The sequence below is a fragment of the Juglans regia genome, chromosome 16 (assembly GCF_001411555.2).
Source record: "Juglans regia cultivar Chandler chromosome 16, Walnut 2.0, whole genome shotgun sequence".
Lineage (NCBI taxonomy): Eukaryota > Viridiplantae > Streptophyta > Magnoliopsida > Fagales > Juglandaceae > Juglans > Juglans regia.
In genome coordinates, this window is record NC_049916.1 from 22,307,956 (window position 1) to 22,320,832 (window position 12,877).

Sequence of the window (12,877 nt, forward strand, 5' to 3'; positions counted from 1 at the left end):
GTAATCCATATTCCAATTTCAGTCCTGGTACATGTATAGAAAAAGTAGTCCGAATTACTTTTCTGAATAGTATATTTTATTTTATATATTTTTTTAATCATTATAAGTATTTAAAAAAATTTATAATATTATTAAAAAATAAGTTTTTAACCACTAAGTAAAAAAGAAAAAAAAAAAAAAAAACTCGGGACAATTTTTTGGATTCGAATACGGGACCAAAGCATTTCTTTTCCAATTTTCTCTCCAGACTTGTTTGCAGGACAATACAGACTTTCGGAGATCTCGAGGGCCCCTTGTAAGTTGTAAGTTGTGACCCTTCGATGTTTTCCAAGTGGGCATTACCCTCTCTTCCTTTCTGCACCCTCTGAAACAGCATCGGACTCGACTCTCCCGATCCCATTCTTATTGAAAGTCTCTTTCTTTCTTTCAGTAGCAAGCATTGGAGAGAGAGAAACAGAGAGAGATGGCGACCCTTTCCTCAACCCATTGCCGTTCATATTCACCATTACCATCATCGTCTTATGCGCCATCTTCTTCTTCTTATTTATGCTTTAAGCTCGGTCATCGTCAGAGGGTATCGGTCTCTTCGGGTTCTAAACGTTTTCTCGAGGCTAAGGTCTCCATACAATCCCATACGAATTCTGTAGGCCGCACGCAAGATGGTTGGTTTCTTCCGTTCTTCTTCTTCTTTTTCCCTAATTAGATTATTTCCGTTCATGAATATATATCTCAGTATTTCAGTTTCCGATATTAATTTTTATTCTTGAAATCACCAATGCTCTGCCTAAATACGTAATGAGAATTAAAGGAGGACATTGGAAAGTGGAAGTTTTGAATTTAGGTCTGTTTTATTTTTTTTATAAGTAAAAATATTATGAACACTGCTATACATCAGCCTACACTCTTCGCACACCATGCTTTCAATTATTTTTTTTTAACTCAATACACTGAGTGAGTTGAGGCTGATGTAAATAGTAGGCTGATGTAAATAATTTTTCAAATATTATATATATCGTAGGAGTAACAAATATATTGGACGAATACAAGAAAACAACTAGTCCATACTAGAGTTCTCCTAAAGACCCTAAAAGCCCCAGAAAAATTACTCAAAATACACCAAGCCCGAATTGGAATTAAACACACCTCTCCAACCCCAACCCCTTGTTTCCCGTAAGACCAATACTTCACCAGAAACTCCCTCTATGAGAACGTCTTCATGATACCCTCTCTTTAGTCTTTCCTCGATTTGAGCTACTACCCTTAGCGTTGTAGTTGATTGCCTAAAAAAGACGTTTTAACTCCCTGCTTTTCTTAAAACTTGATTTGGTTTCAAGGGAGTGGCTCGCCCAAATCGCAGTTAGTAGTGTTTTAAATTGGTTTTCACATCCTCCATGTGAGAGCCCCACGATATGCTAAATCTTGTTAACCTTATGCAGAACCCAATCCGATGGTGAACCTGCTATATTGTTTATCGGAGAGAGAGAAATCAGGGGAACAACATTATCTACAGACATAGTACCCAACTGCACTCCTGACCCTAGACATTCCTCCTCACAAGGCACTAACGACAAACACATAATTTCCTCCCTGTCATATCCTGCATTCAAATCTCGAACCTCCTTAACAGCTATATGGTTGTTGTCCATTGTTGTTGTCACCGTTAAAGGTTTCTCACCTCCATTGACGAGGACATTGCTTGTATGTACTCCACTCCCTGACGATCCTTTATGTGCTACTTTGTCAGACCTTACTGCTCCCTCAAGAAGCATAGAACAGGTAGGGGAAGTACTACCTTCTGTTATCCCATTTTCATCTTCTAAAAGAGGCTTGTCAGTTTCTTTCAAAGTACTCAAGACCCTGGAAGGATTTCCATCTTCAACTGAAAGTGAACCCTGGAAAAAAGTACCAACCCCATTAGCAATTGGTGACTGAGGTCAGTCAAACGACAAGCTACCGATGTCTTGAGTGACACCGATGTGAACAGTGATGCCAGCGTCCAACAATCCTATCTGTGACGGCGTCGAAACGCCCTTTGCCAGCGCACTTGAGGCCTTCAAACCCGTAGGATCTACCCCCCGCCCCCCCTTGTCCGTTTTCGACCCACCACCCAAACCCACGACTAGGTTCAGCCGCTTATCCACTTTAATTATGAGATCACTAATGTACTCCATAACTCCTGTCAATTGAGTTTTGACAGCCCACAAAACCCCCTCCACTTCTCCTAATGTCACCTGAAAGTTTGTCTCCTACGAGTGTCTTACCCTTTCCTTCTACTGCGGAGCCATTTTCGGCTGGACTACCCGCCAATGACCTCAACACTAAAGCATACGAAACACCTTTGACCAAGGAAGGCCTTCCCACTATCTTTCCATCAACAAACTCCCATCTGTTTGCATGCTTCAGAATAGTGGCTTTGGACCCAATGACGCTTCGAATGGATTGCAGAAGACCTTTCCATCCAATCCATTTGCACCTTCCGGAATCACCAACAAACCTTTCCTCCTTCCATTCTAGAATTCTGAGAGTGGCAGGAAGCTGCCCCTTGCGTTAATATGATGTTGAATGATGAGAACTCCATTACCCATCCTTAGCTCCCTAAAGAATCCTTCATGACAGAGTTCTAAACAATCCTCTATCCCCCTTAGCCACCCACGAAGCTGCCGTCCCATCTAGACACATGAACTTAGCCATCATTTTACTACGTTCAAAGATGTGAAAGCTATTTCCTCCCTCTTTCGTAAAAACGAAAGTTTTTTATTCCACCTTCAACTACCTCTCACCTTCCATCTAAGAAGAATCCAAGTGGCATGTCGTCATCGTTTGATCCCAAGTCACAAGATCATCTCCCAGAATAATCTTGCTTCGTCATCGCAAGGATTATACGAAAATAAAAAGCATATCAGAACCACCAGATTTGCGCTGATGAAAATGCAGATCAAAATCCTAGTCGCTGGAGGGGGACCGAAGTTGGAGGGCCCAGTTGCTGGAGCCCATTGGTCTTGTCTGTGGCGGTGGCAATGGCAGAGGCACAGGTTGTCGCCTCCGAGAAAGACAGAGTCTTGTGAAAATCCAGGTCGCCGGAGCTAGGACCTATGCTGGACGGCCTTTAGTGAAGTCATCGGGGCCCGTCGGGGCCTTCAGTGGTGTGGTGTCACTCGCCGGTCTAGGGTGGGTGAAGGGTGGCGGCGGGTCTTCTCTCTCCGTAGGGTTTTCTCTCACCATAGCCACAACGGTTACTTATTATGTGGAATTAGATTTATAATGTTCCAAATAGCTCCAATTGTAACCTTGTCTAGTTTTTTGGAGTATGAGCATGCATATGGCTAGTGTTTAGGTTTGGTTTCTTAATCATTCCATCCTGATTGAGTAATAAGAATGGCAATTGTTAAATTTATTTGGCAGAATTTGATACATGATTAAGCATGTTACCAGGAATTGCCTATTTTGATGATATGATCTCGCTCCTCTTATTTCTTTGGTTTTCTGATTTAATTTGTCACTTGGATGACAACTGGGTGTAGGAGCGGTGACAACTACAGTTGCACCGATTGAAAATGACATTCCTTTTAAGAAACTGAAGGATGGGTTGTTGTCAGTTTCATCTTCGGACGAATGTAAAGATGCAATGACATTTGAGATCAATGAAAATGAGCCTACTGTCAGTATTACTGTGGTTGGGGCCTCCGGGGATCTTGCCAAGAAGAAGATATTCCCTGCACTTTTTGCACTCTATTATGAGGATTGTCTCCCTCAGGTTTCTACTTTTTTTTTTTTTTTCAATTCCTCTCGTGATATTCTCTTTTTTCGTGGGTCAGCATACTATCAGTGTATTAATTATTGTGGTATTGTTTATTTTTAAAGTATCAATTCATTTCATTGCAGCAATTTACTATTTATGGTTATGCTCGGAGTAAGATGTCTGATGCTGACCTTAGACACATGGTTAGCAAGACCCTTACTTGCAGAATTGATAAGAGGTAAACAGATGTTCCTTGACTTGAAGCTTAATTGGTATACATGTAATTTATCTTCAGGAATTTGGCTGTAAGGTATTGCATATTACTCCCGGTGTGGTCATTGGGTTTTTTGTTGCTCATTAAATATTTTGAGGTGTTTGGGTTGTCATATATTCTTTCTGCTGAATTATCAGGGAGAACTGCACTGAAAAGATGGAGCAATTTCTTAAAAGATGTTTCTACCATTCTGGGCAGTATGATTCGCCAGAAAATTTTGCAGAGCTAGACAAGAAGCTGAAGGAACATGAGGTAATTTGTGTGTGGCTGCACGTGATAAGAAAGTAGAAAGTTGCATGGTCATCTAACTTGGAAGTGGCTCATAACTGCCATGTGATAAGATAGTAGAAAGTTACAGGGTCATCTTAGGGCTTCTTTGGACACTTGGAGTATCTCAGAATTCTGTGAATAGTAGTGAAATAACTCCTAGGGGTTGACTCAAGTGGTAAAAGCCTTGACCTTGGGGTTATGCTCCCCCCAAGTCTAAGGGTCAAATCTCCTTAGGTGCAAAAAATTTCTAGGGGCTATTAGACTGGAAAATTTTTCGCTTGAATTACCCAATATACACTTGTGGGAAACTCCTTGCCGAGGGCCTGTGCATCCCTGGGATTAGTCGGGACGCTGTTCTCGGACACTTGGTACCAATAAAAAATAGTAGTGAAATAGTTTGAGTTAAGATTTTTATTTGGTTTTGGGAAAGGAGAGAGAAAAAGTTGACTAAACATATAATAAAGTTAAAAAGTTGTTTGAATATAATTTTTTAATATTATTTTTGTTGTGAAGTTTGTGAAAGTTGTATTATTTTTGTGTTTTGTTTTGAAGTTCGTAAAAGTTGTATTAGTTTTTGTGTTTGGATAATGATTAGGTACTGATTAGATGAAAAAGTTGAAGATTTGAAATTGAAAAGTATTTTGTGTTTAAGTGATATTTGAGAATGAAATTATGAGAAGTTTTGAGAATTCTGTGTCCAAACGTCCCCTTACTCTGGGAGTGGCTCTTACGGTGGTAATGTTTACTGGCTTAACTTTCATTAATCGGGGTGTCTTTCTTGGATACCCCATTCTAGCAAAAGCTGCCAACACTCTTTGCACATTCATACATATATATTTCTTTTGTCATATTTGTCTACTCTGACTTCAACAAATTTTGGTATTTATATCCATTTGAAAACAGTTAATGCACACTATATTGTACTGTAAGAAAATGGCATTTCATCTGTCAAGTACTTATTCTAGGCCTTTTGAAAATACACACTAAAAGCTTGTAATAAAAAAAAAAAGAAGGCAAACTTTCGTGCAATTTGGAGTTGTTGAATTGATGCCTTTCTGGAGCCACTGTCTTGCTGATTGCAGTACGTTTTGCTCTTTAAATCCATTTATCAAGTGCCTCTTGGAGCTCAAGCTCAGTTATAGGAAGAAGCAGGACTTTGGCACACTTAAGTTGTTGTTACAATTAGTTGGTTGATAGCTGGGGGATACAATGTGGTTACTGTGAATATGATTTACGATACGGTAGATCTTGGCATTATCTGTGATGTGAATTTCCTAGAATTGGTGTTCGGGTGGATCGGAAATGGTTCATAACTTCACATTTTATATGATCTCACAAGGTGTTATGTTGAAATGCCACGGTTATATCCCCAAATGCACCTGTAAAGTTTTCTTCTTTTTCTTTGTTTAAAGATTTGATGATCTAGTAATGGAACTGCAACAAACTATTTCTTCTTCAAGGTCAAGATATGATGAGGGAGCTTTTTTTTTCCTCTGTTCCAATGAAATTCAATTATCTGCTCTTCCCACAACTTGCATATGAATTTATGCACAATTATTTGACAATGAGGAGGTGGTTCTGTAGGGTGGAAGGGTTTCTAATCGCCTCTTCTATCTATCAATACCTCCAAATATATTCATAGATTCTGTTAGATGTGCAAGCTTGTCAGCTTCATCTGGTAATGGCTGGACTAGGGTCATTGTCGAGAAGCCCTTTGGTCGAGATTCGGAATCCTCGGCTGCTTTGACAAAAGCTCTCAAACAGTATCTTGAGGAGGATCAAATATTCAGGTGAGTTTTTTCTAATTAAGGTTGGCTTTTATTATGAGTAGAATACTGACTAAAATCTGATTGTATGGTCGATTTCTTTTACAGGATAGACCACTATCTGGGGAAGGAGCTTGTGGAAAACCTATCTGTTCTCCGATTCTCTAACCTCATTTTTGAGCCACTATGGTCGAGGCAGTATATAAGGAATGTGCAGTTGATATTCTCTGAGGATTTTGGCACTGAAGGACGTGGAGGGTACTTTTCTATCTCTAGTAGACATTCGTCTATTCTTGTTTGTGAGAACTTATTGTCCTTTTTTTTTTTGCTGGATTGAATCTAGGTACTTTGACAATTATGGGATTATAAGAGACATAATGCAGAATCATCTGCTTCAGATACTAGCCCTATTCGCAATGGAAACACCAGTTAGTTTGGATGCAGAAGATATCAGAAATGAAAAGGTTCCCCCAAACCCCCGCTCAAGAAAGAACCTGAAATCTGCTTATTTCTGATATGTTTTTCTTTGTTGTTTTTTGTTATGAAAATATAAATATTTCCCTGGTTGGTAGGTCAAAGTTTTACGTTCGATGAGGCCATTACAACTAGAAAATATGGTGGTAGGGCAATACAAGAGTCACACGAAAGGAGGTGTTACTTACCCAGCTTACACTGATGACAAGACTGTACCCGATGACAGCTTAACTCCAACATTTGCAGCAGCTGCCCTCTTCATAGATAATGCAAGATGGGATGGGGTGCCTTTTCTAATGAAGGCTGGGAAAGCATTACATAATAAGAGGTGTGTTGTTAGGCAGAAGCTTCTGCGTCATATTTGTTTGTCTTGGACTGGATCATTTTAGTTTATGTATTTCTTTTTACCCAGGGCTGAGATAAGGGTACAGTTTAGGCACGTGCCTGGCAATTTATATAACCGGAACTTTGGGACAGATCTTGATTGCGCAACAAATGAGCTTGTTATCCGAGTGCAGCCTGACGAAGCTATTTATTTAAAGATCAATAACAAGGTCCCTGGTTTGGGTATGAGATTGGACCGAAGTAACCTGAATCTTCATTATGCAGCAAGGTAATTCCTATTTTTATTTTAATTATTATCTTATACATGCCAAAACTGCTGTATTAAAGTCTCAGCCTAAAGTGGCTAACCTTTGTGTTAAAGTATCACTTCTGTTTTGAATGTTTAGCTTTGTTGATATTGAGCTGGACGCATTAATTGAAACCTTGAAACGTAATATAATCATCTTCGACTTTTATGTTATTTGTTGTTGATTTGACCAAAGGCTTGAAAAGTTAGCTGCCTATAGTGTTGGATTATGGTGCCACCATAAGTGATCTTTAAAAGTCCAACCAAACTCCTTGGCATTTTATTTGTAGATATTCAAAGGAGATTCCATGTGCTTATGAGAGGCTTCTCCTGGATGCCGTTGAAGGGGAAAGAAGGCTGTTTATCAGGAGCGATGAACTGGATGCTGCTTGGGCACTCTTCACACCTCTGTTAAAAGAGCTCGAAGAGAAGAAGATTATACCAGAATACTATCCTTACGGTAGTCGGGGACCTGTTGGGGCCCACTATCTTGCCGCAAAATACAACGTACGGTGGGGCGATGGCGTAGATCAATGACTCAGAATGATTTGCCATTGTGAGCATAAAGCTTCAAGGTTCTTATTTGTTCATGAGGGTGCACCAAATTGAAATTACACGGGTGATCAGATGGAGAAGCTTGATTTACATGGTCCAAGGGACGTGGGGAGTGTGAAATTAGTGACATGAGCAAATATGATCCAGCTACTGAAGCAAAGCATGAAATTCTCTCGTTTGTCACGGAATCAGCATTTCATGAACGTGTAAATTGCCATGAACGTATTTTCCCCATTTTTTATAACATAAGATTATTAGGCACTCATTGAAGTTACTTGTCAAGACCCAAAAAATAAAAGCTTAGAACTTTTTGAAATGAATAGTTCTGTGATCTGCTATTGCCAAAAATAAATATAGATGAAATAATTATTTGGTTGCATATGCTTCTATATGGCTACTACTACCTACCTTAAGCTCACATTGTCACTACCCAATAGTGATCTGTTCAATGCACTGCGATGTCTGTCTGTGTTTGAGTAATATCAATGTATACTTTGCTGCCTACACATCATTGAGCACATCAAATTGTTAATTACAGCGCATCAAATTGTAAAATTATTTTTACTGTAAAATAGATTTTTACCTACAACAGTTTGTGAAATATTTTTGTGAATCTAGCAGTACTTCTCAAACGAGATATTTAACTGGACATGGAAGAGGCCGGTAGATACAAAGAAGAGAGAGAGAGAGAGAGAGAGAGAGAGAGGGCGTCTTTTGGCTGAGAGTGTTTTGAGAATGGAGAGAGAGAGAGAAAATCAATGAAATCTGTTTAGAATCTTATCGTTTGTTTTCTTTTGTTTGATAATATGATTTATTCATAACTTTTCTAATTACTAGAAACCTTTAAAGTCAATATATCGAATTAACTTTACTTGACATCAGATTTCAGCAATTGTAAAAATATGTTTCTCAGGCCAAGTTGGAGCCTTGAACCTAGGGCGGTGCCATGTCATATAACAGAGACTATAGCTTACCTCACCTCCATGCAACGATCTTTCCTGAATCCTGATTATCAAAGACCTCCGGCAACAAACTGTGCGAGCCATTGCCATTTTTGTTAGGGCTTGAGACATCAAAGGGTACAACAATCGAAGGTTCTGCACCTTTGTGCCACATTCATTTCATGATTATAAGCCTACACGTAAGGTTGCATTTTTTTTTTTTTTTTTAATCTTCAGGCTCTCTTTCTTTGTTTTTGGTCCTCATCATTGAAGTGTCCATAGATCATCCTCAACTACTTGATATCTGCAGCCAAAAGCACGAAAGTATATATACTTTTAAGTACGTATACACGCCTTCCAAACTTTGTTTTTCTGCTGCCAAGAGAAGATTTCAAATGACGAGCCTTTTCACTTGGGATTCCGCAATCAAACACAATCAGTAAAGAATCAATAAAGCTATATATGTGTTTAAGAGAAGTTGGGTAATATGTCAAATTTTCAATGGTAAACTTTTGAAGGGACCGCTTTTGTCACCTTAGTGGGCAACACACGTGAGAAACAATTCAAGAAAATAATACAACTTGGGTAATGTATCTCACCTACCCACTATTATCAGCACGATTATTCTTTGATCTCCTCCAAACAAAGCAGTGAGAAGGGAAGAAAAGTCATCCCCAGGCTCTTATGAAGCTTGTATCTGCAGCTTCCGATATATTTTCTCTGCAAAATAATGCACCTTTTATAGTAGAAGGATCCTTTAAAGAATCTACTATCAAATTGTCTTACCGTTTGCTTGAATAAGTTGGGTCAATGTTTAAAAAGAAAAGAAAAAGCCGAGTTTGTTCGATCATATTTTTTCTCAGTCAATTGGTCGTAAGAATGTGAGAGCATTTTCAGCTTTATTGAACGTAGTTGCAATTATATGCAGAAAAAAGTGGACTACGGCTCTCATTCTAGCCTTAGAAATGTCAGTCCTTGTAAGGTGATACCATCGCAAGATTACATTCTTCTGTATTGATTCACCCATCAAGAAACAGTGACTCTCTGGCCCAATCTCTTATCTGCATCGATTTAGAAGTTAAAATTGTCAATCATATTTGCTTATCAAAATCTGGCTCATGTTTCTGTTTTGGCCTACAATTCCAATAAAATAAAAATAAAGCTTATCTGCAAGACTGCATGGCCCATTGCGTTGAACTATAATAGACTACCTACTAACTCTCGGCTAATATGATTGCATGTTTGATACAGAGTTGTTATCCGATTATCAGATGCAAAGCTGAGAGAAAGATAGACTGTAAACCCCACAATATATATTAAGTATAATTGTTGGAGTAAATTTCTCTGAAATTATTAAATCATAGCTCATTGACATATTAAGAAACTCTAATTATTATTATTATTATTATTATATGCCCAAAGACCAAAACCCTTTAGCCATCACATCATTTTATATGCTCACAGAACCTGTTGTTTTCATATTACAGGACAGTTGGAACCCCAATGCCTTGCTCATGCAGACCGGACATAAATCAAACCTATTAGCAAATCACGTAACCATTTGTGGCACAATGGGCGCATGATTGCTTTGGTTTTCAATGACATGATTGTAATAGCGCTCATAAGGAAAAACAGAGAGAGGCAACTAGTTTTTGGATCGAAGGAAATGGTGTTTATTGCTGTCCAAGACTAAGGAGATGGAGAAATTGACAATTAAGTGGGACTGCTTTCTTTTCTGTGTCGGATCCATGATGGCTGGAAAATTTTCACCTTATAACTATTGTTCTATTGCCACTGGACATAGAAATCAGAAACTATTTTGTTTATGCATCTAATCATATGATGTTTTGGCGGGGTTTATTGGATTTCTTATGGCATGTTTTTGTGAAGACAATAGAAAGAGAACATAAGCATATTGTTTTCATTGAGCTGCATATCAAGTAGCACTATCCTCGTATAGATCTTATCTTAAAAAATAAGGATTAGGTAAATTACATCCATTGTGGTCAAATTCTTTAGTTGATCTTAGCCGTTAAGGCAGGCAGATGGTTAGAAAAGTAGTATCTTATCAATTAAAATTATTATAGTTTGAATTTTTGAACACGAAAGCCAAATTCCATTGACAAATGACATTGAAAGGTCATCCAAGCCTTTTGAGGTCACCTTCCTCAATCATAGAGGCCCCATCTCAGCCCTGTTCTTTTGGAACCCCCGTGCCCCCCCTCTCGATTTATCCCCAATAGGCAGACATGGCGGAGAACAAGCCTGCAGAGATCACAGACTTACAAATCATGATCTCAAACAAGGATGATAACAAGAAGCAGTTAGCTCCCAAGAGAAGCTCCACCAAGGACAGACATAAAAAAGTGGATGGTCGAGGGAGAAGAATAAGGATGCCAGCTCTATGCGCAGCAAGGGTTTTCCAGTTGACCAGAGAGTTGGGTCATAAGTCTGATGGTGAAACAATTCAGTGGCTTTTACAGCAAGCAGAGCCATCGATCATGGCTGCAACTGGTAGTGGGACTATTCCAGCTTCGGCTCTTGCAGCTGCAGGGGCCTCTGTTTCTGGACAGGGGTCGGTTTCAGCAGGTTTGGATAGAGTGGTGGAAATGCTAGGGCCAGCTATGGGGTCAGGAGGTAGGGCCAATTGGACAATGATGAGTGGGAGTTTGGGTAGGGCACATGTGTCAAGTGGAATGTGGCCCTCCGTTAGTGGAATTGGGTCAGGGTTTGTTCATAATTCAAGTCAGTCATCGTTGAACTTTGGCAGTGAAAACTGGAATTTCTTTCCTAAATTTGGGTTCCCTGGGTTTGAACTTCCTGATATGAATTTGGGTCCAATGAGCTTTTCCAAAACTGTGAGTGGAACAAACCGGCAAGTACCTGGTTTGGAGCTTGGTCTTTCGCAGGATGGTCATATTGGGATGTTGAATTCTCAAGCTTTGAGCCAGTTTTACCAACAGATAGGGCAGAGCCGAGGTGATGCAGGTTCTTTGAAACAGCAACCGGAACCTTCAGATAAAAATGATTCTGAAGGGTCAAGGCAGTAGAAGAATTAGGGTTCTAAGAGAGAGTGATCATGACAAGTAGCATAAGATTAAGAAGCTGATTTGACTGTTATGGTTTCTCACCATTCAGAATGAGTTCAGTTTAGAGCTGAGAGATTTGGAATTTACTTAAAACTTTTCTTAATATGTTTGGTGGTTAAAAACCTCATTTGATTTGCAGACTTATTCTTCTTTATAAATGCAAAAGCTTTCATCCTAGTCTAACATCAGGTTTTCACCATTTCTGTCTCAAGCTCTTCCAATGAGATTTCTTACTTTTGAGCAGCTAACTGAAGTACCTTCCTATTCATTCTGGCTTTTCAAGGCAGGATGACTACAAATAGAACAACAATGCATTAACTGTTTTGAGGTGTATAACTTCTTGTCAAGATCTTGAGCTGCTAGGAACTCTGTTATTTCTCTTACATATATAAATTCAGACCTGATCTGTTTTTAAAAATAAAACCCGACCATCTTGAGGTATAGAAGAGTGCGATCTAGATGTTTTTGCAAATTTGCACTGAGGCAGCAATTTCCCATCTAACTGTTCCAACTAAAAAGTAGGTCTGCAATTCGATATCATTATTTTCTGGTTCTCAAAAAGGCATATTTTCTTGGATACTTTTTTTTTTTTCAACTTCTAATGGGAACAACATAAATCATTTCTGGACAATTACCTCAACTAACTAGCTTTAACCAAAACATTGCCACCAGTGGCCACACGGACTTCAGGCGGTGAGATCCCGGTTTAAATAGAATCCAAGAAAATGTACTTCAACAACGGGAACTTGGACCCTGCTTTAGGTTATTCTTTACTAAAATTGTACTTCTTTTCATCTACTTTCTCACCTTTCGTAAATAGTCAGGACACTGAGGAATGTCTACATTAACCCAAATCTCGAATTTAGTGAAAAGGACTTCTTTTTTTCACGAGCAAGACGAATTTAACAGCCGGTAAATATGTGGAAGAGTTGACATTGAACTCTGGTAGCTTTTCATTGCGATACACTGATACTATTCTAAGTAACCATTGGATGGTACTTGCCATGGAAAAAGATTTGCCACTCAGTGAAGTCCCTGATTTTGGATGGCCATGGAGAGGAGCAACTCAGTGTTTAGTGGCTGAAAGATCTGTGCTTACTATACAAACACATAAATGTTAGAAAAACTTGTATTGGCA

The 12,877-nt window shown here is 39.0% G+C and overlaps 2 protein-coding genes across 4 annotated transcripts; both read left to right on the top strand.

The window, feature by feature from the left end:
• The first annotated feature begins 251 nt into the window (after positions 1 to 251).
• Positions 252 to 8,088, top strand: LOC108985468 (glucose-6-phosphate 1-dehydrogenase, chloroplastic-like). 3 transcript variants are annotated; one of them, XM_018957773.2, is made up of 11 exons: positions 252 to 302; positions 431 to 662; positions 3,522 to 3,754; positions 3,883 to 3,977; positions 4,151 to 4,265; positions 5,868 to 6,073; positions 6,158 to 6,307; positions 6,393 to 6,513; positions 6,622 to 6,851; positions 6,936 to 7,136; positions 7,445 to 8,070. In XM_018957773.2, exons 2-11 carry the CDS (start codon positions 464 to 466, stop codon positions 7,689 to 7,691), a joined length of 1,797 nt encoding a protein of 598 aa, XP_018813318.2. In that variant the 5' UTR covers positions 252 to 302; positions 431 to 463; the 3' UTR covers positions 7,692 to 8,070. The 3 variants fall into 3 exon arrangements, with proteins under 3 accessions (XP_018813318.2, XP_035542455.1, XP_018813319.2); XM_018957774.2 differs by having other exon boundaries at positions 280 to 295; XM_035686562.1 differs by having other exon boundaries at positions 263 to 662; positions 7,445 to 8,088.
• A 2,707-nt stretch (positions 8,089 to 10,795) lies between these two features.
• Positions 10,796 to 11,913, top strand: LOC108985465 (transcription factor TCP20-like). Its single transcript, XM_018957769.2, has one exon. The coding sequence runs from the start codon at positions 10,900 to 10,902 to the stop codon at positions 11,698 to 11,700; it is 801 nt and encodes a 266-aa protein (XP_018813314.2). The 5' UTR covers positions 10,796 to 10,899; the 3' UTR covers positions 11,701 to 11,913.
• Positions 11,914 to 12,877: the final 964 nt, after the last annotated feature.